The sequence below is a fragment of the Panthera tigris genome, chromosome E1 (assembly GCF_018350195.1).
Source record: "Panthera tigris isolate Pti1 chromosome E1, P.tigris_Pti1_mat1.1, whole genome shotgun sequence".
Classification (NCBI taxonomy): domain Eukaryota; kingdom Metazoa; phylum Chordata; class Mammalia; order Carnivora; family Felidae; genus Panthera; species Panthera tigris.
Window position 1 is genome coordinate 36,591,675 of NC_056673.1, and position 25,640 is coordinate 36,617,314.

The following is a 25,640-nucleotide window of genomic DNA, read 5'->3' on the forward strand; positions in this document are numbered from 1 at the left end:
TGATCTGACACTTCAGGGCTTGAAGGTGGGTAAAAAAATCTCAAGGTAATCTGAGAAAGCCACTAGATGGATATAAATACTGTATGTATATATACACACACACATATATTTCACACACACACACACTCACACACACACACACACACACACACCTTTCCATTCTATTGTTATTTTCTTGGTTCGGTTTCTCTAATTCTTTCCTCAAGTTGAGCTGCGTGAGAATGAGAAGGGTAGAGAGGAGTGAAAAGAGCACTGCCTCTGATTCTTGGTAAACTTTAGAGGGCTGGCCCTAATTTTTAGGGTGACTCAGAATTCAGTGGTGTTTGCCATGACTATGGAATTACTGTAAGTCCCAGTGTCTGACTGTCACAGCTGTTATAATGTGCCGTTTGCTACCTTTCTGTTGTCTAGCCCGACTGACCCCAGGAAATGATAGCTGTGTCCAGAGTCGTGGGTGTCCTCCAAGTGCTCATCTGTTTTCCAGAACCAGTGGCTTGGCCATTCTCTTTCCTCACAGACTTAAAAACAGACAAACAAGGCATGTCTGAGTGGCTCAGTCAGTTAAGCGTCTGACCTCAGCTCGGGTCGTGATCTTGCAGTTTGTGGGTTTGAGCCCTGCACCAGGTTTTGTGCTGACAGCTCAGAGCCTGGAGCCTGCTTTGGATTCTGTGTCTCCCTCTCTCTCTCTGCCCCTCCCCTGCTCACACTCGGTCTCTCTCTCTCTCTCTCTCAAAAATAAATAAACATTTAAAAAATATTTTAAAAAACAAACAAAAATCGTCTCTGTATCTCCATCTGCATACTAGCTTTTTTGGCTTCCATGTATTACCAATGAAGGATCATGTATGCCACGTAAGACAAAATGAAAAAATGGGTGCTTTCAAAGAAGTGGAGCCCTTGTGTGGTATTCCGTGTCCTGAGCTGTGATATTCATTGCTCTTCTTCCAACTGCCTCATTTAAACCTTCTCCCTAAAATCTAACAGCTTTCACATTCTGAGTCCAAGTTTTCACTGAGCTCTTTAGAGTATGATTAGGATGAAAGCCAGGCACAGGCTCCTCCTGTTTTATTACGCTGGTCACTGCAGGATCCGCGCCAGATGTGGGACACCTGGAATGAAGCAGACGATCTGCACGTAGAAGCTGGATGGCAGTCTCATGCATTTGCCGAAACAGTCGAGCATTTCTTAAAAGTTTCATTCAGGGGAGGCCATCTGACAGCAAGGATACATTGAGAGTGGGGGAAGGAATGAAGAAAATAGAATATTTTTATTACTGAGGTAGGGACATACATATTCTCTCTTGATGGCCTGTTTTGGAACAACCATTTATGCTCACTGTTGGAAGTGAAGGCCGGAGCCAATGGAAACAAACTTGGAGTATTGTTTCCTTCTGTGAAACTTAAAGGAGTTCCAAAAAGAGACAGGTAGATTTATAGCATATTGAAATGGAAAGAAATCAAGAAATAACTTTCTGTAACAGGATTACGGCAAAAAAGCCACAAAACCCAGGACATTTAATGCATAGGCTGGCAGAGTATCTTGAACATGTTTCATTGTGGGTGGCTAGTACAGCTCTGCATGAAACATGATACATTAATATGAATATCATAATAACAATTCCAGTTTCTTTGAGAACTTCAAGTGTTTCTTTTCGGTTTACCGTGGATTTAACTATAAAGTAGGATTTAGCTTAAGATTATCATCGGATGGCCTTTGTTTTATAGGAGGAGAGACAAAAAGTTAGTCTGATACAACTCTTGGGAGTTAAAAGTTTCAAAATAATATACCGTAAATACTATTACCATTAATTACATAGAGGGTTTCACTCTTCTTAAGTGCTGGTTAATGAGCTTAAACACCCCAAAAGAAAACACATTCAAATGAAGCATGCTTAAAGAGAACTAAGGTGTAATGTGCTGTTATATTAATTAATACATTTGTGTTGCTTGCAAGTTTAGGTATTTGCTCACAACATCTTTCTGATGTTTCATTTTGCTACTTACACTGGAGTTGCAGTGCCAACTCAGAGAAAAGAAAGAGTAGGAAATAATTGTACCATCCATCTAAGTTTCAATAGCTCTAAAAAAGGTTCAAAAGTCATAGCAATAATTTGACCACATCTCGAAGGTTGATAATTTATTTTTTCCTTTTCTAGTCCCATCCCTGCCTCCCATCCTTAAACTAAGAAAGAAACAAAACCCCGCCAAAACTTCAGGGCTCTCAACTGATCGTTTATATGCCAAATTCCTGTATACTAGTGTTCTGTTATTCAGTGAGTGTATGTTGAGATTTCGCGACTGTGTTAAAAGATTTGGGGGAATATACTTATGTGGCATTGAGGGGTTATATTTATTGTTCTTTGAGTCTGAAATGCTCTGCAGGTGAGACTGATAACATTACCCACTTCTGGTCTCTTGGCTTAACCTGGAAGGGAAAATCATCTCAGTATGTGTTCTTTCCTAGCAAGCCTTCTGCTCTTCCCAAGCAGGCTTGAAGTGTATAACTTGCCTTTTGATGTTATGATGATGATAATCCTATATATTCTTTCACTTGTGAGGATATCTTGGGTTTGGTACCAGCTCCAAGATTAAATTGATCCATTTTTTGTTTCTTTTACACTGGGCTATTGTGATAGTAGTGGGCAGAAACTTCTTCTCCCTTTGGGCATCCTATAAAATAAGTATTTTTATATAAGTAACTCTGATATATAATAATATTTTAGTATTTTTTCATGCTAAATAATAGGTGGGTTTTTTCAAAAGCATGGATGAATAAATTTGTTCCTTCCAAAAGTTTTAATAAAAATTCTGAGTACTGCTGTCTTTAAACAGAATAACGTTTTGAAATGTGACCTAGGAGGCAGGCAAGTAACTGAACTTGCACCCTTTAGATTGGACTAACTCATTAGAGTAATAAGCTGAGCACTACTCCTTAGCCATACAGTGAGGTCGCTGAAATTTGCTTTATTCCTGATGGAATTACAGCTATCATTATCGCTTGGGCACATTCCTATTATCTACTTAATATGGATTTGTCTTGAAAGGTCTCAGAAAATCCTGTGTCTGTTTTTTTTAATACAGGAAGCTTGTATATTTGTCTATAAATGGAGGCTCTTAATTCATACATTGTGTGAAAAGATCATTTGTATGAAATCACTGTCTTCATCTTCCCTTGATTTTAAGTCTCATTTTATCTGGAGCTAGTCTTTTATCCCAGCCCTGCACTATTTCCTCGGCTTATAGAAAGCCAATGAAAAAATGCCTCTCTGCGTTCATCTATTTGTGGATTTCCAGGGACCTTGTGGTTGTGGGGCCTTCCGGATTGTAGTTTTCTCTAATTTGCTTGTTTTCTCTTATTGCAGATATAGACCCACTCTGTATCCACTTTGTGAAAGTAGAGCAAAGGGGAGAGAAATACAAGAGCACTGGGTCAGCTGTCAGAAGCCAAACTCTTTGTTCGGATGTTATTTTTCTAATGCTGACTCATTCAATTGAAGATTCCCCTAACGCCGATCTTATGTTGTCTTTCGAAGTTGCCTCTCTCATCACATTGTTTGGAATTTTTTTTTTTTTCCAAATGTTACAAAACTGCAAACATTACCAACCAAAGTTTGAAACCTCTATTTGATTTTCCTTTATAATGTCGCTATGATTTTTTTTTTAATTTGGAAAATGATGCAGGAAATTTCATTTCCTTGGGATTTTATTTTATTTCACAATTCTGCTGAAAATGAGTTGGGCCTAAAGTGGGTTTTTATCATCACACCACGTGAATCATATCTTCTTTGGAAGCCGGATCTTCTCCCCCACTGTGTACACTCATCTAGTCTCCCCAAAGTGCAGTGCTAGCAGGGTTGGTAATGAAATGCGGTCCTACTTATCACGCTCAGGAAAGGGCTCAGAGAAGACGGGGAAAAAATCAATCCCACAGGAACTTCTCCAGTGCTAGATATCCATATTTAACCCCCATGCATTTAAAATGGAAATGAGATTTCTTAGGGTTTTAGTTTTTGATTTACACAAGATGTCACCGCCTCCTTGGCAATGGGAATATTTTACAGACCTACTGCTGACCCGTTTGGGAAGATCTCAGCCTATCGCCCCAGGTCCAGTGTAGTTTCTTCATATTTCTTTCAAAACTCTCAGCAGTGCTTTGCAATAGCTTTGATTCTTCAGGCTTCAAAGGATGCCCCTTCCAGGGCCAATCCTCTGAAAGAAAAAAAAAAAAAAAAAGGAAGACCAGTGTAGGGGAACAAACAGCTCATAAAGGAAGGCGCAGCTCTCCCCGTGGCAACTTTTACTGTAGTCCATTATTAGGGAGTTTACAAATCAGTAATACCACAGCTTTGCAAACCCAAGAAAACTCCATTTTGATGCCAGTACTTTGTTGCCAGATTTGTTCCTGGACTGACCTAGTCTTCAAAAGTCCGGCTTTAGATTGTTGTATCGGAGAAACAGTGTGGCTTATATGAGATGCATTATTATTTAATGCTCGAACTCAAACTCCCTCCTGAGTTGGTGAGCCTTGTTGAGGTTCTCATTATAACTTACCAAAAACTTTATGTCCGCATAATCTCCATTAGCTATTTCTCTGAGTTATGCTGGGGAGTGTCTCTCTTATTTGTGAATTCTGCCATACCCACAAGGTCCGTTTTGCAATTTGGTAATTGAGACTTTTTACCATGTCTATTAAGTGCCCTTGTGCCTTTGCTGATGAAAGAACTGAGATATAAGAAATTACACAAAGTAATAGAATTAATAAAAGATTAGGATTTAGGATTTAGAATTTGTAATTAGTTGCTTAGTTCACTTAGCCATTACAAAAAATGAATTGGCATCTTTCAAAGATTATTGGTTTAAAAGAATTGTAACAAATATTGAAGTTTAGTCAATTATACATGCGTACTGAATTGATTAGGTGGAGTATACTAATGTCTAATGTATACTAATTTATTTTGGAATCTATCCAAAAGAAGATGGATGAGTGGATGGATGGATGGATGGATGGATATGTGACAAAGCATATGTAACAAAATGTGAGTCATAGAGGCTAGGCTGTAGGTATATATGGAGTTCTTTTAATATTTATGCATATTAGAAAATTTTCATAACATAAAAAATTATTATATTAATATTCAGAAATCATGGACTTAATTCACTGTGGTTTCAGAAAACCACAGACTTCCTCAGTTTGGAAATGTAATAAACATATTTGGGATTTTTAAGGATGTAATTTTCTAGGAATAGCATTATGACTTTTGCTTTTCTAAGTGAAGTAAAGGATAATCCTCTGGTTTGTTATTTCTGCCATAAGTAGCTAACTTTTATACTTGTTTAAAACTTCTAGGCCAGCAATTATGGAGTGCTAAAATTCAATTCAAGCATTCTGCCCAGGAGATCCTGAAATTTTGATTTTTTTTTTAAGGAAAGGCAATTTCTGACTTTTCTCATAAATTTGATAAAAGGAAAGCTAATATGAGATTGGTGGTCCAGTAGGAAATGGAACTCAATTTTACATTTTTAAAATCACTTTATGGTATTAAAAATGACAGAGGTTAGAAACAAAGCTCTTATTCTTTTATTGAACTAGAATTGAAAGTGGCAGAAAATCATTTTGGCCCTAGTGCAGTAAATGTTATCACTAAAACATGTTCGGGGGATATTAGGATAGTCTCTCAAGCACTGGAGACAAAAGTTCACAAAACAAGAACTGATTTTTCTGTCCTTATCTTGAAATTATTAGATGTACAGGAGATGAAAGTATCTTAGCTCCAAGAGGACAGGGGAGTGGAGTGTGTGTTGAAAATGATAATGTCTCCATTCTGGAGAGAGGTGAAATGGAGAGAGTATGGCGGAGTGGGTGTCCCAGCACTGACAGGATGATGGAGGGGGTCCACAGGCATGGGGAGCCAGCACCTGAACCAACCCCAGCACTGGGGAATCCAGAACCAGAGATAATTTCACCCGTGCAAAACTGTGCGCTGATAATGAAATGAAAAGCCAGGGATTCTATTCATTAAAAGAATTGCTTGAAGATTTTATTTAAAAGGCAAATGAAACTGGAGCTGTCAGCACCTACTTTATTTTGAGAATCCAATAGGAGAGAAATTTTAAGTCCATGTGGGAAAAACCAATCATTTTTGAGTGTGCAGTGTGATTATTCTTTAGAATTTTGTGTAAATGGAGCAGGTTGGTAGGCATATGTTTGCTGATCCTACAATGATTAAAATTCAGAATAAGTAAGGCTCCTGTGAAATGGAGTTTTCAGGCTCCAGCCAGTGTTCTGTACTGCCATATGGCATAACTAGAATTAATTGCTGTTCCCAGTCTCTTATTCTTTTACTGAATATCTAGGTGCTCTGTGTGAAATATAAGCGGTTCCACAGAAGTATTTAATCACAGGAGATAGATGTTTGACATGTTCACGAAAGCAGTGTGTGTAGCTAATAGTCGCTTGGAAGAAAAAGCCCTTTGTGAGGTTTTCTTACCCCCCCCCCCTTTTTATTAAGAAAAATGCATGGACAGGAGAGTTAGCAAGGAAAAGAGGGAAGATTCTCAGGACTTTATAGGTCAGAGTCAATAGAAATGGGGAAGCAAGGAATCTTTTCTACTCGAGTCTTCATTACTCCAGGTGTGGCTCGTGGACCAGCCACAGCAGCATCACCTGGAAACTTGTTAGAAATGTAAACTCTCGGGCTCCATTGAATCAGACCTATTGAATCAGAATCTGCATTCCAATACAAATCCAAGGTTACTTGTATGCACAGTCACATTTGAGAAGCACTGCTCTAACACATACGTTTAAGTTCATTTCAAATTCATTTTCTCAGAACTCAGAATACATATTTCTGGAGATTATAAACTCCTTAAAGGCATGGATGGTCTTATGTTAATTTTTTTTAAAAAAAGCTCTAGCATGGCGCTGGCAAGTGGTGTGAGCTAAATAATGTGAGTTGAATGAATGGGGGAGGGGGACTGTTAAAACCAGAAACTGATTTTTTAGGTCCTTGGCTAAACCTTAAAGCAAGAAACCCTCTTTATTAGAAAATTTAATATTTGGTAGCTAGCCCCACATATTCTTTTTTTTTTTAATTTTATTTTTTAGCCCCACATATTCTTTAACAAAGATAGGATGCCTTTTTTTTTTAGTTTATTTATTTTGAGAGAGAGCGTGCGCGCAAGTGGGGGAGGGGCAGGGAGAGAGAGAGAATCTCAAGCAGGCTCTGCACTGTCAGCGCAGAACCAGACGAGGGGCTCAATGTCACAAATCGCGAGAGTATGACCTGAGACGAAGTCGGATGTTCAACCGACTAAGCCACCCAGGCACCCCAGGGTGCTTTCTTTTTACCGAGTGTTAGGGAGTACAGTCTCCTATGATAGTATCTCTCTAATGTTCTATGGTAAAAGGGTACCAGGTTGCTGACCATGCACTGGCATTCTACTGGAGCATGGTTGCCAGTCATTCCACCATCGGTGTGACCCATCACCAGCCCTCTGCTTCTGGTCATCATACTGCCTACTCAGTTCTGCATATCCTTGTCTCCACCATCTCTCACCTCCCCCGATGACCTCTCTTCTAGCCTTTTCCCTGTGTTTCTTAGCATCCATGTCTTTTTAGAATCAAACTCCACTACATCCTCAACCATTTTGCTCCGTCTCTGCCTTCGTAAAACACACCTGTTCTGCAGGACACTGTTTTGCTCACAGTCATCTTAAATAGAATTTGCTTACTTTCCAGTAGTGCTGTTGGCATTCTTCAAACTCCTTGCTGACACTTCTAGACTTTTCCCATTCAGTCTTGTCCCAACCTCTCCCCTTTGAGATGTGTCTACGTGGCTTTACAGGTCTCTGCCCCTCTGTCATCTTTTGAGATCACGCTCCTCCTCCCGCTGTTTGAGGACTGAAGCAGTGACACAGTTATCTTCCCTCCTCTGTTACCACTATGCCCCAGAGACCCTCTCTTTCTTAAATTTAGCTTTCCTCCCCCCTCTGTTACATGTCTCCTTCATCATAGAAATATGTTCAAATATCTCCTAATGTTAAGAAAAACATTACATCCTGCACAGCGGTTCCCTACTGTTCTGTATCTCTTTTTTTGCAGACAGAAGCCTAGACTCTGGTTTCCTCTTCTCTGGTCACTCCTCATTCCTCTATAATCTTGCCTCTGCTTCTGTCAAGTTACTCTTGCCAAAGCACCAAAGTGCCAGTAATTCTTTAATTGCCACATCTAGAAGACACTTTTCAGTCTTTGTCTTATTTGTTCTCTCTGCAGCATCTGATGCTGTTGATAGCTTCCTTTTCCTCCAAAAGTTAAAAACCAAAACCAAAAATCCTCTCCCTCTCTTAATTCCCATGGTAATAGTCTCTCCTGATTTTCCTTCTTCCTTGCTTTTATACTCTCTGTCTCCCCCTCCCACCCCCCCCAGGTTTTTGCTTGGGCTCATTTTCCTGCCCTGCCCTCTTTACCATTGCCCCTCAGCCTTGCCTCTTTCCCCACCACATTCTTCCTAGGCAGTTGCACGCATGTCCACAGCTTCATGACTTCCTCTACAGTTCTGCAGCTCCACTGCGCATCTCTCCACAAGGCTTCAGACAGCATATTGGATAGCTCCTTTTGGGTGTCTTAGATATCTCAAAGCTCACATGGCTGAGGCAGACCCTTCTGGATGCCTAGCCAGCAGGCACCCTCCACTCTTCCTTGACAACAGAACCCTACTAGCCTAGGGATGAATCATGATTTGAAAGCCATGAAAGACTTCTGGTAGCCTCTTACAGGACGGTCTTATGCTTGGGAGATGGCATACATTAAATGCAATAGCCACCTTAAGACATAACTCTGCTCTTAGGTATTAGAGCAGAAATACAGGAAGAGCCTAGGTCCTTCATGCCATTGTTGGGGCCCTGTATCAACCCTGGAATCACCTGTCTTCAGACCTTTTGTTTTAAAAGAAAAATAAACTTCTGTTTATTTAAGCCTATGTCCTTTAGGTGTTCTGTTACTCGTAGTCAGAAAAATCCTGATGCAGTGTCCAGAGCTGAACTCACTATTTTCTATTCTGCTCACCCCTAAACCTAACACCCCCAAGGCAGAATCCTGGGAGTCATTCCTGACTCCTTTGTCTTTAGTCCCTGAGCCATCAACAAGCCTATTGATTCTTCATCCTAAATCTGTCCTCCCTTTTCCCTTTGTCACTGGCTAAACTTGAGTCTTCATAAAGTCTTACTCAGAGCATTGCAAAATTCTGCTTTCTGGTTCTCTGTCTCAGGTTTCTCCCTGTTCCAGTTTATTCTGTTTATCCATTCTGTTGAAAGGGCAAACTTAAAAAAAAAAAAAATAAGATAATTTAATCATGCATGCTATAGAAGATTTCTTGATGTGAAGCAATAAGATATATACTATAAGTGAAAAAAGTACTATCTCTCTCTCTCTCTCTCTCTCTCTCTCTCTATATATATATATATATATATATATATATATATATATATCCTCAGAGAAAAATGCCTGAAGAAACCACCAAAATGTGTTCTTTTTATGTTAATTTATTTAAGTAATCTCTACACCCAACATGGGGCTCAAACTCAAGACCCTGAGATCATGAGTCACATGCTCTACCAACTGAGCCAGCAGGTACCCCACCCCACCAAAAACGTATGGTAATGATGGTAATCTCTAGGAAGTGGAGTTTGAGTGATTTTTAATTTCTCCTTTTTGTTTATTTGTATTTTCCAACTCTACAGTGAATATGTATTTAATACTAAGTCATTGAGATCAGAGCCTTTCCTGTTTTAAAAAGGGACAGATTTAATAGCCAAAGAGTATTTGGTTTCCAGGTGAGAAAGGAGTTGGAACTGAGGGGAAAAGAGATGTCAAAAGAGGAAATTAAGCTTTAATTGTGTAGTATGGCCTTGGGGCACTCTTGTGAAGATTTGGAGGTGTTTTACCCTGTGCCAAAACAAACATACACCCATAAATGCACATGAAAGTAAAATTATTGGGGCGCCTGGGTGGCTTGGTCGGTTAAGCGTCCGACTTCGGCTCAGGTCATGATCTCACGGTCCGTGAGTTCGAGCCCCGCGTCGGGCTCTGTGCTGACGGCTCAGAGCCTGGAGCCTGTTTCAGATTCTGTGTCTCCCTCTCTCTCTGCCCCTCCCCTGTTCATGCTCTGTCTCTCTCTGTCTCAAAAATAAATAAACGTTAAAAAAAAAAAAATTAAAAAAAAAAAAAGAAAGTAAAATTATTTTTGAGCCATATGAAATACAGCCATCCTTTGAGTAATTTATGATGATTTTGCTAAAAAATAGGTTTTTTTTTTTTAAATAAAGGAAGTTCATTCACAAGGTCTTCATTAGATGAGGTATGACTGACTGGGAACAACTTTCATTTCTTAGATATTATCTCTTCGAGCTGCACTGAACTGACACAGGATGAATCCTTCATTAGAAAAGGATTATCTACACTTTGTGTGACTAGTAAAACATTTGGGTTTGTGGGACTAGTTTCCCAAAGTGATGGTGCTTGAGTAAACCCCTCACTTCCTCCTTCGCAAAACATCAGTCACCATGATTGAGTTTTATGTTGGTCATAAAGAGAAATGGAATCACCTAAGAGCAGGATGAAGATTACAAACTGGAAGCAGTTAATTTGCTTAAATATTTATTGGCTCTTTGTTTACTCTCTGTTGGGAATGATGCCAGGCAATCAAGACAGTCTCACACATGACATAACCCTGTTTTTCAAGAAGTTACTGGGCCAGTGAGTGGCCAGACTCATGACCAGAGCCAGCATGTAGACCACTGCTCACAGATATCTTCTATAGAAGGTCTGAAATGTTTGATTTCAATTTGTTACATACCTGGAGTCTCACCATTTAGAAATTTATTTAGGCTCATCACCTTATTTTAAAATACAAATTCACCTGGAGGGTTAAGAGACTTTTGAGTGCACATGCATGTGCATTAGCCCTGTTTAATGGTTTTCTTGTAACTTTTGGTTAAGATGACTGTGCTTGGGAAATTCAGTGGCCAGTGAGTTGTTGAACCAACTTTTTATGTGTAATGAACAGTGTTAGGTACACTGAGGGTTATCAAAGCATCAGAGGATCCTTTTCCTTGGGAAGAATGAGGGCTTCAGAGACTCTAACATCTGTGATTTAAGAATGACAGAGCCAACATTCATTGCACATGCACTGTATGCCAGTCCCGTTGTCAAGGGCTTTACACACATTATCCCATTTAATTCTCCCCATAGGTGTGTGAGATGAATATTGAATAATCCCTATTAGCAGATGAGAAAACAGATTCAGAGAGGTAACCGACTTTCTCAAGGTTACACAACTGTTAGGGTCTGGAATTGGGATTTGAACCCAGGCGGTATGATTGTTGGGCCAGCACTCTTTTGAGGCTCAATTTCTTTATAAAAAGCAAAGAGTATAACTTTATTCATTCATTCATTCAATGTTTATTGAGCGTATACTATTTGCAAAGCATTTTTGTGGTGAATATGACACAGATTCCAGTCTTCCCGTAAATTATTTTTGAGCTGGATAGACCAAATAATTATACAATACATGCATCTAGTAGGATTGTTGTCCTGCATAAAAGTGCCTAATATAACCCATGTTACTTAATTAGATACCCCAAAAATATTCCCAAGAAACTTACAACCCAATGGGAAAGATGTAAAAGCATGCATAAATAACTATAACTCAAGATATACTGTGGCTAAAGCTTTAGAAGAGGTACACATAGATTGTACTGTGAAATCCCAGAGAAAGAAGTCAGTTCTGGCTGAGGGGATCTGAGAAACCTTCAGGGCTATGAGATGGCACATGGCTTGGCTGGGGGTTGAAAAGGATGGGTTTTGGTGAGGTACATGGCACCCAGAAATAGCAGGTACAAAGATACAGAGAAGGTAAAGTTTAGCCATGTTTGGGAACCAAAGGGTAATTTGGTTTCTTAAGCATAAGGAAGTAATTGGAGAGATACCTGGAAAAGATTGGATGGAACCAAACGTTGGAAATGAGAGCTTTGACTGGATTTGAGAGAAGTAGGTAATTTGAGAGAGGAAAGCTCTGGGCAGGGGTATGTAAGCTGATGCTTTAGTAGGGAGCTATGGATAACATGTGAATCCTTGGCACCTGGGAGGTGGGAGATGGTTGCAAAGAGAATAGAGGGTAAGAATGTCAGAGTTTGCCTATGTTTCCTATGCCCAGAGAAGGAAGGCATATCATTTCTCCTTCTCATTATCTTTTGCTTTGAGGACACCAAGCTCATGTTTATATCCTTGGTTCTATAGCTGGCTTTGGTTTGTTATGGTTTGTTATGTTAAGCTTAATAAGCTTTTATGGATAGCCAGGTAACCTAACCATTTCTCGGAACTTTACAGAAAAATTAGCCAACTTTATGCTTCAACTTCTGAAATGTGATTGGTTTGTAAATGAAAGATTGTATCTACTATACTTCAGATCTGTTAACAAGATTTAATCACTGTTCTGTTTTGTTTTGTTTTTAAGATTTCATGGGTTTTTGAAACTGGCCCAGAATACTTAACACTATTATTTTGTTTCATTAGGAAAATGCATTCCAAGGTCCAAACAACTGAAAATGGAGCACAGACTATACTTGAACTGGGGCCTACCTGTCTAGAATTTTCTTAACAGACAACCATTGGCAAAATACCCATTTCCTTTATAATGTTTTCCAAGCTTGCCCCATCATATGAATTACCTGAGGATCTTGCTAAAAAATAGTTTTCTAGGTCTCTACCCTAGAGATGCTAATTTACTAGGTCTGGGGTGATCTCTGGGAATTCATGTTTCAATAAGGGCTCCAGGAGAGTCTTAAAATCAGGCAAGTATATGTAAAAATCTTTATCAGAAGTTTTTTTTTTTTTTTTTTTAAGGTAAGGGACTACTTTGGTTTTCAAATGAATTTTAATAATGAAGGGGAAGGAAGGAAGAAGGATTTGACAGGGAAGTGTGAGTTGAGGCTGTTAGTTGGGTGGTGAGGAGGGTCCCCCAGTATGATTGGGGATCATTGACAGGAAAATTTTACCAACAGGGCTTAAGACCAGCAAGTAGCCGACAACATTTTAGCCTAATTGACTTGTAGGGTGGGGCATAGGGATACGGTCAGCAGCAGCTGACCTTGGTCCTTCCTTTGGCATGATGTTTGCCTACTGTCTTTTGCACTTATATGTGGCCTGGCAACATGTGGAGACATTTCTGATGCTGAAAAATCCCTTGAAGTGGGACAGAACCAAAGTCCTGGCCCCATGATGGGTCAGGTAAGTTCTAAGATTGACTGATTGATTGTAGTTGAACTGCTGGTGACCCCTGGTTCATATTGATACAGCCATAGAACTGGTCACATAGTCACTAGTCTTTATTTTTTTCTTTTCCTTTCCTTTCCTTTCCTTTCTTTTCTTTTCTTTTCTTTTCTTTTCTTTTCTTTTCTTTTCTTTTCTTTTCTTTTCGTCATTAGCCTTTAGATCATGCAGTTCCATTCTTTATGATTTGGATAATTGGGACCCTCCTGTAAGGATTTAACTATGACTGCTATAGATACGGTACAAAGAAATAAATGGGAAAGTGATATTCTAGTATAGAATCTTGTGTAATTAGGAAAAAAACTCAAGTTGAGGGCAAAACTGAAACAACTTAAAAATGATCTCTGAATTTCTGTGTGTATCTCAGTTCCTAACTGGAAGAAAGTGTATATATAAGGGCATGAGGTTTTTGAAAATTTCAGTAAGTAATTCATTGTAGCTTTTAGAGTGGTTACCAGTAGAAGCCTGCATTTTAGATTCTATTTTTATATATTTAATTATTCAGATTTTGGAGTGGTATGAATGAGTGAAATAATATTATGTCTTTAATTAGGATTCTGTTGTTATTTTTCAATTAATCTGTGTCAGTAGCTTTAGCATTTGTATTAAATCATTTTCTTCATGAAAGCTTTTAATGAAGAAACAAATTGATTGTATTTATATATTGGATTCTTGCCACTACAATGTGTATTCGGTCGTGTCTTTTGAAGTATATTTTTGCCAGTCATATTGTGGTTATTTTTTGAAGCCAGTCTTTGAAGGGGAAAAACTCTTCGTTTGGATAAAGGTTTTAACTTAACAAAGCATTCTTATTTTTTCTCTTTCTCTTCTTCCTTGTCTTCTCCTCCTTTGGTTTTCTTCCTGGTTTTCCCTCTTGCCTTCGTGTGAGTAATTTAGAGGGAAATGAAAGTATCCTTCCCCATTTTCTTTGGGATAAAATCCATACCCCATGGCATTGCTTGGAGAGCCTTGCCTGCTGCCTGTGTCTCCAGCCTTGTCTCTGACCCCTCCCTGAAATGCGCTCTATGCTTCACTTAGGCTGAACTCAGACGGCCCTTCTGTTTCTCATGTCCATTCACTTCCTTAGCAAGCATTTACTGAGCCCAGTTTCTGTGCCACTGCGCCCTGAGGGCTCAGTGACATAGAGAGACAAGAGGACTGCGATGCAGTATTGTAGGTGTTGCTCAGAGGCATATACAGAGGTGCTATGGGAGCACCAGAGGACCACCAAGGGTTCATTGGGAGAAGAAGGGGCACGATGGAGAAAGTGTGCTGGCAGAGAGAGCAGAGACGTGTGAGAGCAGCAGTGTGAACAGAGGAGGGGAGAGCCTCAAAGCTAGAGCTGGGGTAAACCACTGCAGGATTTCAAGCAGGGGAATGATAAGACTGGGTTTGCACTTTAGGTCATTAGAATAACATGGTGGTAATGACATTACAGCTGACATTTACCAAAGGCCTGCCAGGTGCCAGGCCTAGTGCTCAGCTCTTCATGCGCATTATCTCAGTTAACCCTCCCCAAAACCATACAAGGCAGGTATAGCTTTTATTTCCATTTTAAAGATGAAACCAAAGGAGGGGGTGGGGCAATGGGCAAAATGGTGGAAGGGGAGTGGGAGATACAGGCTTCTAGTTATGGAATGAGTAAGTCATAAGAATAAAAGGTACAGCACAGGGAATATAGTTAGTGATGTTGTAATAGCATTGTGTCATGACAGGTGGTACTACACTTGTGGTGAGCACAGTATAATGTATAGACTTGTGGAGTCACTGTGTTGTACACCTGAAACTAATGTAACATTGTGTGTCAACTATAACTCAATTAAAAAAAAAAAAAGATGAGGAAACTGAGGCTGCAGCCAAAGTCTGACAGCTAGAAGGTGGAGAAGCTGGGACTCTGACCCAGACTTGTCTGCAAAGACTTTGCTCATCACTTCCTTCTTCATCAGCACTGGGAGAATGGGTCAGGGAGGAGCAGGGTGGCAGGTGGACGTCTTAGGATGTGGTGATATCAGTATGAGTCAGGCATCTTGAGGGCTTGAATGAATCCAGCGTCTGTAGGCATAGGAGCTAGATTAAAAGATATAAAGGGAGTAGAATTTACAGGTCTTGGTGTTTGATGGGCTGTCCACAGGAATAGAGAAAGAGGTGAAGAGGCAGTTCCTGAGTTTCAGTTGGGTGGGCAGAGATGTCATCCATTAAAACGGGGAACAAGAGGTAGGAGAGGTTTGAGACTGGTGGGACAGAGGAGAGTCCTGAGAGCAAAGAGAAGAATAATGCTATTTCCTGTTTGGGGATATTTTAATTGATTGTGAAAAGTCTCCACTATGTACAGACATTACAGTCAAGTCTTTGGCCATTGGTGTCTCTCCCTCCTGCCCCAGCCTAAGCCCCAGGACATGCCCTCCATCCAGTCTTCTCTTACTTTCTTGTCCTTCATCTCACAAGCCTAGAAGAACCTTAACCTCAGATCAATTCAACTATCCATCCACCTTCTCTGCTTTTATACTTGGGCAGCTACTCAGTGCTGAAGAAAAATTATGCAGTGGGACTTAGTAAGTCTTAGTTTCCAACCCCAGCCGAGCCCTTAATGACACCTGGCAGTTACTTTACATGCTTCCTCTTAGCAACATTTCTAATTTCCTCTCCTCCCACCCTGCTCCCCAGTCCTTAGCAGATTTATCATATCACTCTTGAATGACATCATTGCCTACTTCACAAGATAAAAAAGAGGCTTGCAGGTTGGAAACCACTCAGAATCTTGCCGTATCCCCTTCTCAAACATGCCTGCTTTGGGCCTCTGCCATCTGTTCTGAGGGGCCTGGCCCCTCTGCATCCTGGGCCTGGCCTCTCTGTGACCCCCCCTCCCTCCCCTACCAGGCATCCTCCTCTATCTGATCCCAGATCCTCCCTCAGCAACCCTTATCTGCAAGCAGTAAGATAGGTTCTGGCATTAGCCAGACCTGGGTTCTTCTGGCCCTAGTTTTTACCTTGTGTGTGTTTCATGCCAATCAAATCACTCCTGCACAATTTGACCATTCCAGCCAAACAGTCTCACAGTTGGGGCTTTCTGTACTCTCAGTCCCTCACAGTGTCTGGCAAATCGTAGAGATTTATTAATGTTTGAGAGAGTGAATGCAGCCTTCATAACTTGAGATATAGATGGTATGTTGGCATGTTAATGTTGAGAAATGCACTCTGCCTAGATGAGCTCTAAGAACTAGTCCAGCTTAAATATTTTTATGTAACATTTGCTCTCAGGTGAATAATGTGATCATGTTCAAAACAAGGTAAATACCAAAGGAATTTTCGAGTGAATATCATGTTTTTGAACCTGCCCCCTGATTCTGCACAAGATAAACTGTGGTAGCTTCACAATGTGGACTTCTAAACTTCTATGATGCAATCAGATAACCTCTCCATACTTCGTTTTCCCATCTATAAAATGATGGCCTGGATTAAATGACCTTCAGTGTCCTTTCAGCTGTAAAATTCAATGAGTATAGGGTCCACAGTCACAGTGTCATGCAGATAGCAGTTATTTACTAATCAGATAACTAGGAGTCTTGGTGGTCCAAGAGTAGCTATTAACCTGAAGCAGGCAAAAATAAAATAAAATTAGGTTCCAAACATCAACACAGACACAAATGGCAGAGCCCAAGATACTACAGTTTAAAACATGGTGATCAGCTGGATTTCTTTGCAGGTGATTGCTGCCTTGTTCTCTCCAACACACAAGTTTGGAACCAAAAGATATCTCTGGTTTTCCTCTTGACAGTCTATTCCCAGCCTGCCTCCAAATCTGTTGTCAAATCTCTTGTCCCTCTTCTTGGTCTTCAGTAAACTGTCTCTCAGGCTTTCTCCTTCCCCTCCAGGCTGCACATTTCTGCTGGTTTGATCACAGTGGACCTCATTCCCTGTCCTTAAAAACAAGCAAGCCAACCAACCAACCCAACAACCAGTTCTTCAGCTGCTCCCCTTTATCTACAGAAAGAAAAAAAAAATCTAAACTCCGACTTGACATTTATAGTCATTTATTTGGTCACAATATACCTGGCTGGCATTTTTCTTTAATAGTTCATCGAGTGATAATTGGTTGCCTATTACATGTAGGGAGCATGGAGATTATGAGACATACAACCACAATTTGCAGTCCTGATGCTAGAACAAAGGAGAAGGGATATTTGAATGCAGGTTTTCAGTGATGTGGTGAAAGACCATAATCATTGACTAATTGAGGAAAGCGTGTAGATCTCTTACTGTTGGAATCCGAGTGGATGTTGGATTGACTGTGGCAGGGATTTCATGTAGTGGAAGTGTTATGGAAGACTCTAATGGTGAGTAAGGTTTTATTTATTTTATTTCTTTATTATTGTCTGGGAACAGACTTCCAAAAAATCAATACTGTCAACATTGGATAACAATGCTTGTTTATTATTTAATGAAAGTTGAATTGTGACCAGTTCATAAGTAAGAAAACATTGTGTTGTCTTCCAGAGTAGGTTTCTAAAATTTGTGGGTATAGAGGGACACCTGGGTGGCTCAGTCGGTTAAGCATCCGATTTTGACTCAGGTCGTGATCTCAATGTTTGTGGGTTTGATCCCTGTATTGGGTTCTGTGCTGACAGCTCAGAGCCTGGAGCCTGCTTCAGATCCTGTCTCTCTCTCTCTCTCTCTCACCCTCCCCTGCTCATGCTCTGTCTCTTTCTCAAAAATAAACATTAAAAACAATTTTTTTAATTTGTGGATATAGTCTCAAGACCACAGAAATATTACGTTCAAAAAGAGAACCTATGAACTTATGGCAGATCCTTCTGTTACATGAGTTACATGCTTCTCTGCTATTACCACAGTATTTGTTATTTACTGTCTTAGATTGACATCCATTCATGTATAAATATCTCATAGTTTAGACCAGATTGTAAGCTTCTTGTAGGCAGATACAAGGTCCTGTTCTTTTGATGGATTGAAGGTACTGGGCTAGATGGGGCACCAGCTCCCCTCCAGGGGACTTCCCATTCCTGCCTATTTCTGAGACTGGTGCCCCAACCCCTGGGTCCCAGCCTCTGAGGCCTCCACCAGAGACTTCCACCAGATGGTGCTCTTTTCCCATTTCTGTTCTTGGGTGTCGTTGGCCATATTACCCTTTGCCACTTGTCCATTCTTTTTGCAAGGTAGTAGATGAAACACTGGTACTAGAAAGAAAATTTGAAATCAAGTGAATCTTCCAAAGTGAGAAATGAAGTTTTAGGAAATATCTGTAGTGTACAGACTATTAGTATTGTTCACAAAAGCCATTTCCTTGGTCATATATAACTCTCTACATGTGGCTGATCAAGGCCATTTGCAAAGGTTTTGCTAGTGTTATCAACTTGCCATTGAAGCCCTGGTCAACCAGGTTTCCATTTGAATTCTAAGATTCCATTACTAATATCAGTATAACACTTCATTCTTGGCAGTCTGTTTGGAGACAGCCATTACCAGAGAACAGAGATAGTCAAGAGGGAAATAGAAGTCATCTCTGGACCTTGAGTATCGCAGACAGCCTATCCATTTAGAAGGCACCACTGTTTTGGTATAAAAACCAAAGTTCAAATTTACATCCTTAAGAAGAGATTCAATTTTGTTTAGCAGGTGGCTTAACAAGACAGAGAATGTATGATGTGTTTTAAATTTCCATAAGTCACAGGTAAAATAACACCTTTAATACGTTAGTTGCAAAAAAAATTCATCTAGATGTTCTAGATTTATAACATTACAGATGTTGGCCTTTCTGGGTAGCTATTTTATAATGTCATTGCAACCTTATTCATCTAACCCAGAGGGTCTTATCATTTTGGAGGAAAAGAGTTATTGACATTTTTGGAAATCTAATGAAGTTTATGGACTCTTCTTCAAGGGAAAAGAAAACATAGATTGATTTTAACCCATAATTTTAGGGAGTTTATGAGTCTTCTAAAGCTCAACTATGGGCTCCAAGTTAAAGATGTCTGGTCTAACTACTCTCTGATGCTAAGCTGTCTGACAAAACAATTATACCTTCTCTTAATAGTAGATTTATTTCCTATATTACAGTAAATAGAAAAACAGTTAATGTGGAATTTAAGAGCTTGAACTCTGAGCCAAGGAGACCTGGATACAAATCTTGGTTCTGCCATTTAATAGCTGTGTGATTTTGGTCAAGTTTGTTGGCCTTCCTGAGTTTCAGTTTCCTTATCTGTAAAATGGAAATAGTAATAGTACTGCCCTCATAGGGTTTTGATGAAGGTTAAATAAAATAATACATATAAAATGTATACATAGCACAATGCCTAGCATATGTTAAGTGCTGAATATGCTAACCTTTGCTGTAATCAAGAGATGGAATTATTTTTCTTTCTGAGATATTTTCAGTAATAAAGGATAAAGTAGTTTGTCTTACCTACTTCACCAGGATCTATCTAATTAGCTAGCTGAGGGGTGAAAGCTCTGAGTACTTTAATCTCAATAACTATGTTCATTGGTTAGCTCCATAGTCAAGAATTTGATACCCACCCCAACTTTCCAGTCTAATAATTAAGAGTCAGTAGCTTCATTTTTAGCAGACATCTAGTGTTCTGTGACTCTTGAGTAGCAAACTAGATCAGTTTGTTTGCAGTTTGAAATATATCAGCAGGTGGACTCTATGTATTTTAGACACCATTTTGTCCATGGCACCAGAGCAAAACACTTGTCATATACAAGACATTCAACAAGTATTTGTTGATTGAGTGACTGAATTCTGTTACAATGGTAAAATGTATCTAGAGAAAAAAGTGAATTTTGCTGAGTGTTTTTTAAATTAGATTATATTTTTAAGACTTTCCTCCTCAATTTTTTATGAGAGTGCATGCTCTGGAACTAGTTGCTAAGATTGGAAACTTGTCTGCCTCATTACGCGCCGAGTAAACCGTGAGCAAGTTATCTCCCCTCTCAATACCTTGGTTTCCTAAGTTATTAAATGAGCGTAATAATAGGGTTACACAGTGTGGAGGAAGTGGGTTCATATAAGAGAAGTATTTAGAACAGTGTCCAGCAATATATTCGAGAAATCTTAATGTTGTTATTACTGTCCTTGCTATTACTACTACTGCTACTGCTGCTGCTATAGATTCAAGATCCCCTCAATATGGTGAATTCAATTTATTTGCTGTTACCTTTCCCTAAGTTTCACTGAAAACCTAACTTAAAAACACAAGTAGAATGCAACAAATATTGCATTGCATGTTAACTAACTAGAATTTAAATAAAATTTGGAAAATAAAATAAAATAAAATAAAATAAAATATAAAATAAAATAAAATAAAATAAAATAAAATAAAAATAGCAAACTTTGTCTGACATGTAATGTAACTGTAAATTTTCTAGGCTATTCTGCCTAGCCGACCGTTAGGAAATTTTATTCTTCTATTTTCATTTTTTGAGGAACAAGTAAAGATGGATTTGTTTTGACTGAATGTGAAAATAATAATCATCAATATGGTTGCAGCATTTTCTCTCTGCTCATTCTGTGCTCATCTTTTTCCAGTTCCAAATATCATTTGCATGGACCTGATGATGTTGAGTATGGATATTGCCGCGGAGTGATAGCTTCCTTTTCATATTGAAGCTGAAGCTTCAAAGGGAAGATTAAAGAAGTGTTTGTTATCTATCTGCACAGGCCTGATATGAAATTCTCAGAGGCTTTTAGGATAAACACAACTCTGTGTGTGTGTGTGTGTGTGTGTGTGTGCGCACGCGTGTGTGCATGTGCCTATGCTTTTTCTTCTATATAATTCTATTGTGGTATTTGCATTTTGGTTTAAAATTTCTAGTTTCAGACTTGTTGGAGTCTCCGGCTAAGGGATAATTGTTTTCAGAATGAAGGAAAAGAATTAGAAGCTGTTGGCTGGATTTGACTAAATGCCTCCTAAAGAGCATAGAATTCTCTAGTGTGGAGTCATCTTTCCAGAGAATGTGATGAAGGCCATCTATAGGATATGTTTAATGAAACAAGATCAAAACTTTAAATGTGTTGTGTTCAGCAAAGAATAATCCATAGTGCCCTCCAGTGAGGGATGAGGTTGCTCACCTTCTCGCCTTACTTCTAAAAAGAAGTATCCTCTGTGAGCTGTGGGGTAGAGGTGTGTGTGTGAACAAACTTCTTGAGGGTTGTTGCACAATTAAGGCTTAGGGTAAGAAGAAGGGGGAAAGGTAGGGTAGCAGGATTGTTTTATACCTTCTGAAAATGAAGGGAACTAACATTCCACTTCATGCCATTCCACATCAAGTTCTACATATGATTTTTATTGGCAGAAATATTTAATTACAATGTCATCAAGATTAAAGTGGATTCTGCTATTTAACATCAACTAGATAGACCTGCTACTTTATTTAATACCATTAAGTTGAATTATTTCTTAGTAATCAGCCTTCATATGATACAGCTATGATTGGCAAAAGCAATACTCTTGGTGGGGTGCTTGGGTGGCTCAGTCAGTTGAATGTCCAACTCTTGATTTTGGCTCAGGTCATGATCCCAGGGTTGAGGGATCAAGCTCTGCGTTGGGCTCCATGCTGAGTGTGGAGCCTGCTTAAGATTCTCTCTCTCTTTCCTTCTGCTCATCTCCATCCCCTTTAAAATAAAATTTAAAAAATAAAACATAAGCGTTATGTGAACTTATAAGATCTTCTTAACTAAAAAGAGAAAGCAGGAACCCAGGGGCACTTTACAGTAGGTAGAGAGGGGAACTGAAGATATGTGTGTGCATTGTAGTAGGGGTTGTGGGGGAGAGAGGACAAAAGAAGAGGTTGAGATCATCAATAACATATTTTGCCTACTTAATAATTTGCCAAGACTTGGCCTTTAAACTGCCACAGCATGGCTCCATTTTTTTTCTGGGTCAATAAATGAGAACCACATTGGTTAGCAAAGTTCCTGCTGTTGCCTTCATATACATTTTGGCAAGAGAAGTGCACACACACATGCATGCATACATGTGCACACACACACACACACACACATACGCTTGCACAGACTCACATTCTAATTTCTATTTCTATTGAATTGGAGGTTGGGTAACTATAGGAATCAGGGGCTAGAGCTGTGGCACAAGAGAAGATGGAAAGTTGCTCATCCCTTTGATGATTTGCTTGATTAGCTGTTTTTTATAGAAAGGAGTTTTATGGAAAAACTCTTCACAGTGGCCAGGTACAGTGGGAAGCTGCGCTGTCTGCCAGGGCGAGATTGACCCATCATACTAATTTATGCAACTTAAGTTACAGCCACTTTCAATCTCCATATGCCTTTATATCAGCATGGACACCCTTCTTCCCAGCTGTTGCTGCTTTACCCTTCCCACCTCTTCCTCTTATTCCCTCTCTGTCTTTCCACTGCACATGTCAGAGCTGTCCTGAACTTTCCCTGCCCTATCATCCAAGTATCTTACATTTCTCTTCACCTGATTGCCAGCCCGGAACTGTTCTGGGAAAAGAAAGGAATACGAGAAGTCAACCAGGAGGCTTCACCATCTTCTCTTCCTTATCTTTCGTAGTTTCCCACAAATTCATCTTGAATTATGGCAACATACTCCCCACTTATCTCCTTCTTTTCCATTTTCTGAATTTTTGTCTTATAAAGAAATAACCTAGATACTCACTGGGATGATACTCTCTCAAGTAGCCTCACCTTATTTCGTTGTGGGTATGCTGGAAGACACTCCATTATTACCTATGTATTGCCTTTTTCTTAATCTTTTTTTGGGTTATGGATTTCCTTTAAGAATTTGATTTAAAAAATAACTCTGGACTCTCTGCCAAGGAAAAAGTTGCTCAAATGCACATACACATTCCTGAGACGTTAAGATGAGGATAGAAAAATATCCATTCTATTTAGTGGCATGGAATTCACTATGTCCATGACAGGAATTAATGTGTGGTTACTATAAGCAAGATTGGAGTATGTTGGGGAGTGAGTGGGAGGTGAGAAAACAGAGAGAAACTACAGACAACACTTCTTGAAAATTTCACTGTGATATGAAGGGAAAGAGGATAGCAGATGGAGGGATATGAAGAAAGTGAGGGAGGGTTTGCTTTATTTTTATACAAGCATAAATACTGATGGAAAGGGCCACATTGAGAGGAAGAGGTTGAATATATACAAAAGGAAATCAATACAGAATAATGTAAGGTTCCTGTGAAGGCAGGAGGAAATGGAATCCAAAGTACAGTAGACTTTTGTGGGTAGCCGCCATATATAACATTGCTTCTATGGGGGAAAGTGCTATTAGATTCCAAGTAGGTGACTTACAAATGATCCTTTCTGCTACTGCCATTTCATTAGGTTTAAGACTTTAAGGGTTGTTGGCTTTGCCAATGATATCCCAAAATAAAAGAGGTGATGGAATGACACAGTGAATTGTAAGAGCCCCAATCCTGGCATAGACACTCAAACGTTAGGTGACCTTAAGTCAGTTGTTTGGGTTTCACCTGTAAAATTAAGAATTTATGCCTAGAAGTATTTGAGGATGTTTTGGGGGGTGGGGGGATGCTGTTTGGCTGTCATTATAAGTGGGAGTGCCACTGGTGTTTGGTGCCAAGGACCAGTGATGCTGATTGTCCTGTAATACACAGGACAGGTCACAACAAAGAATTGTCATACTCAAAGCCTGTAGGGCTCCTGATGAGAAACTCTGGACCATGGATGGCTAGGTAACCTCTCAGGACCTTTCCAGCAATATGGTCAAAATTTTCTGAATTACAGTGAGTTAAATGTTGCCTTCAGGCCATTGAGAATCTTCCAAATCTCAGGGACGCTTTGGGTTTTTCTCAGAATGGGTAGTGGCGTGGCTGGTTATTGACTATTTAGCAAGCTTTTTGGGCTAGGTGCTGTATCTACCATATGTTTGACTTATTTCCATTCTTTTCCTTGTATTTCAGGTACTATTGGGATTTTCAGCCCCAAGGTGAGTGCTTTTTGACCATTTATGGTTTCACACTAAAAATGTGTGGATGGTATTGTTTACTTCTGTGTCTTCTAAACAAGCTTCTACACAGAATGGTATTAGCCATATCTAAGGAAAGTTAGTGGAGTGTTTAATTAACCTTCACCCTGCTGGGCTCCCCTGCCCTGCTTTTTAGCAACAAGAGGCTGTGATGCATCTGCCTTCTGAGTGGATTGGTGCTAGATTATTTTATCGAACCAAAGCTATAATATGCTTTTACTCCTTGAGCTTTGTTAGATGCCAACAGGATCCAGTAGCATTCAAATAAAATGGTGGCCGAGTCCATAATAAAAACCTTGGGAGGGCTCCAACTCAGCTAATCCTTCATTTGCTCCAGAAATAAATTCCAGTTTGTTACCTCCTTGGTCACAGTGGTCTTCCACGCAGCCTGCCTGTCTGGCAGCAGAGAAATGTCAGAAATAGAGTAGTGTTGAAATTCCCACTAGAACAGTGTTATCACATTTTAATATGAGCCTCACTGCAGCCTCGGTGCTTCTAATTGCTTTCAAACCATTGTTTTCCTGCTTTTGCTTGATGAACCCAGCATCTGGCATGATTCTAAAAACTACAACAGACAGCTGTGTGCAAAATTAAAAAAAAAAAAGGACAGGATTAGAACATATTTTTAAAAGGTTCAAAATTGGATTTTTTTTTGCCTGAATTCAGTTTGAGGGGGTGTCTTTCAACTATATGCATTTTTTTCCTTTTTAGTACTCTGATTGAGAATGTCAGAAACCTCATTCTGAATATTGATTATTGACCTATTATAAATGGGGGATTTTCATTTTTTCAGAGAATCAGAGTGTTTTAGATCAAGCTTGCAAATAGTTTTATGAACTATTTTGCTCTAAAACTTTTTTTAATCAATTGCAAACTTTTCCAGGTTTTTTTTTTTTTGCTCTTAATATTGTCAGTGTATCCATTGTCAATGAGCAGTAATACCATAGAGAAATTCAAATTGTGAGGAATGATACTAGTTATATGAAAATTTTAATTTTCCTAGCTCACACTTTTAGTGTATTTCAAGTCTATATAAGGTTTTCTTTAAAAACAGTCAGAAATAAATACCTTACACTTTTAAAGCCTTTTGACTCTTGTACATTGGTTGTAGTATTTATAATATTTTTTAAATTTATAATATTTTAAATAATGTGATGTATTACTGTGTATCTCACTGTCCTAAAGCATTTATGGCTAAAAACATAGACTGAGAATAGAGAATTGTATGTAATAATGTAGCAGTTTGCTTTGCAGACTATGAAATATGCTCTTCAGGCAATGGCCCTCTATAGTTCAGGGTTTAACAGATGTTAACCA

General features: G+C 39.3%; 1 protein-coding gene across 1 annotated transcript in view; it reads left to right on the forward strand.

Annotated features, from left to right (window-relative positions):
• Positions 1-25,640, forward strand: part of SKAP1 (src kinase associated phosphoprotein 1) — a 276,418-nt gene that overhangs the window by 33,762 nt on the left and 217,016 nt on the right. Inside the window, exon 3 of the mRNA XM_042965683.1 lies at positions 24,259-24,284. Coding sequence (XP_042821617.1) covers positions 24,259-24,284 — 26 coding nt within the window. The remainder of the gene's footprint in view (positions 1-24,258; positions 24,285-25,640) is intronic.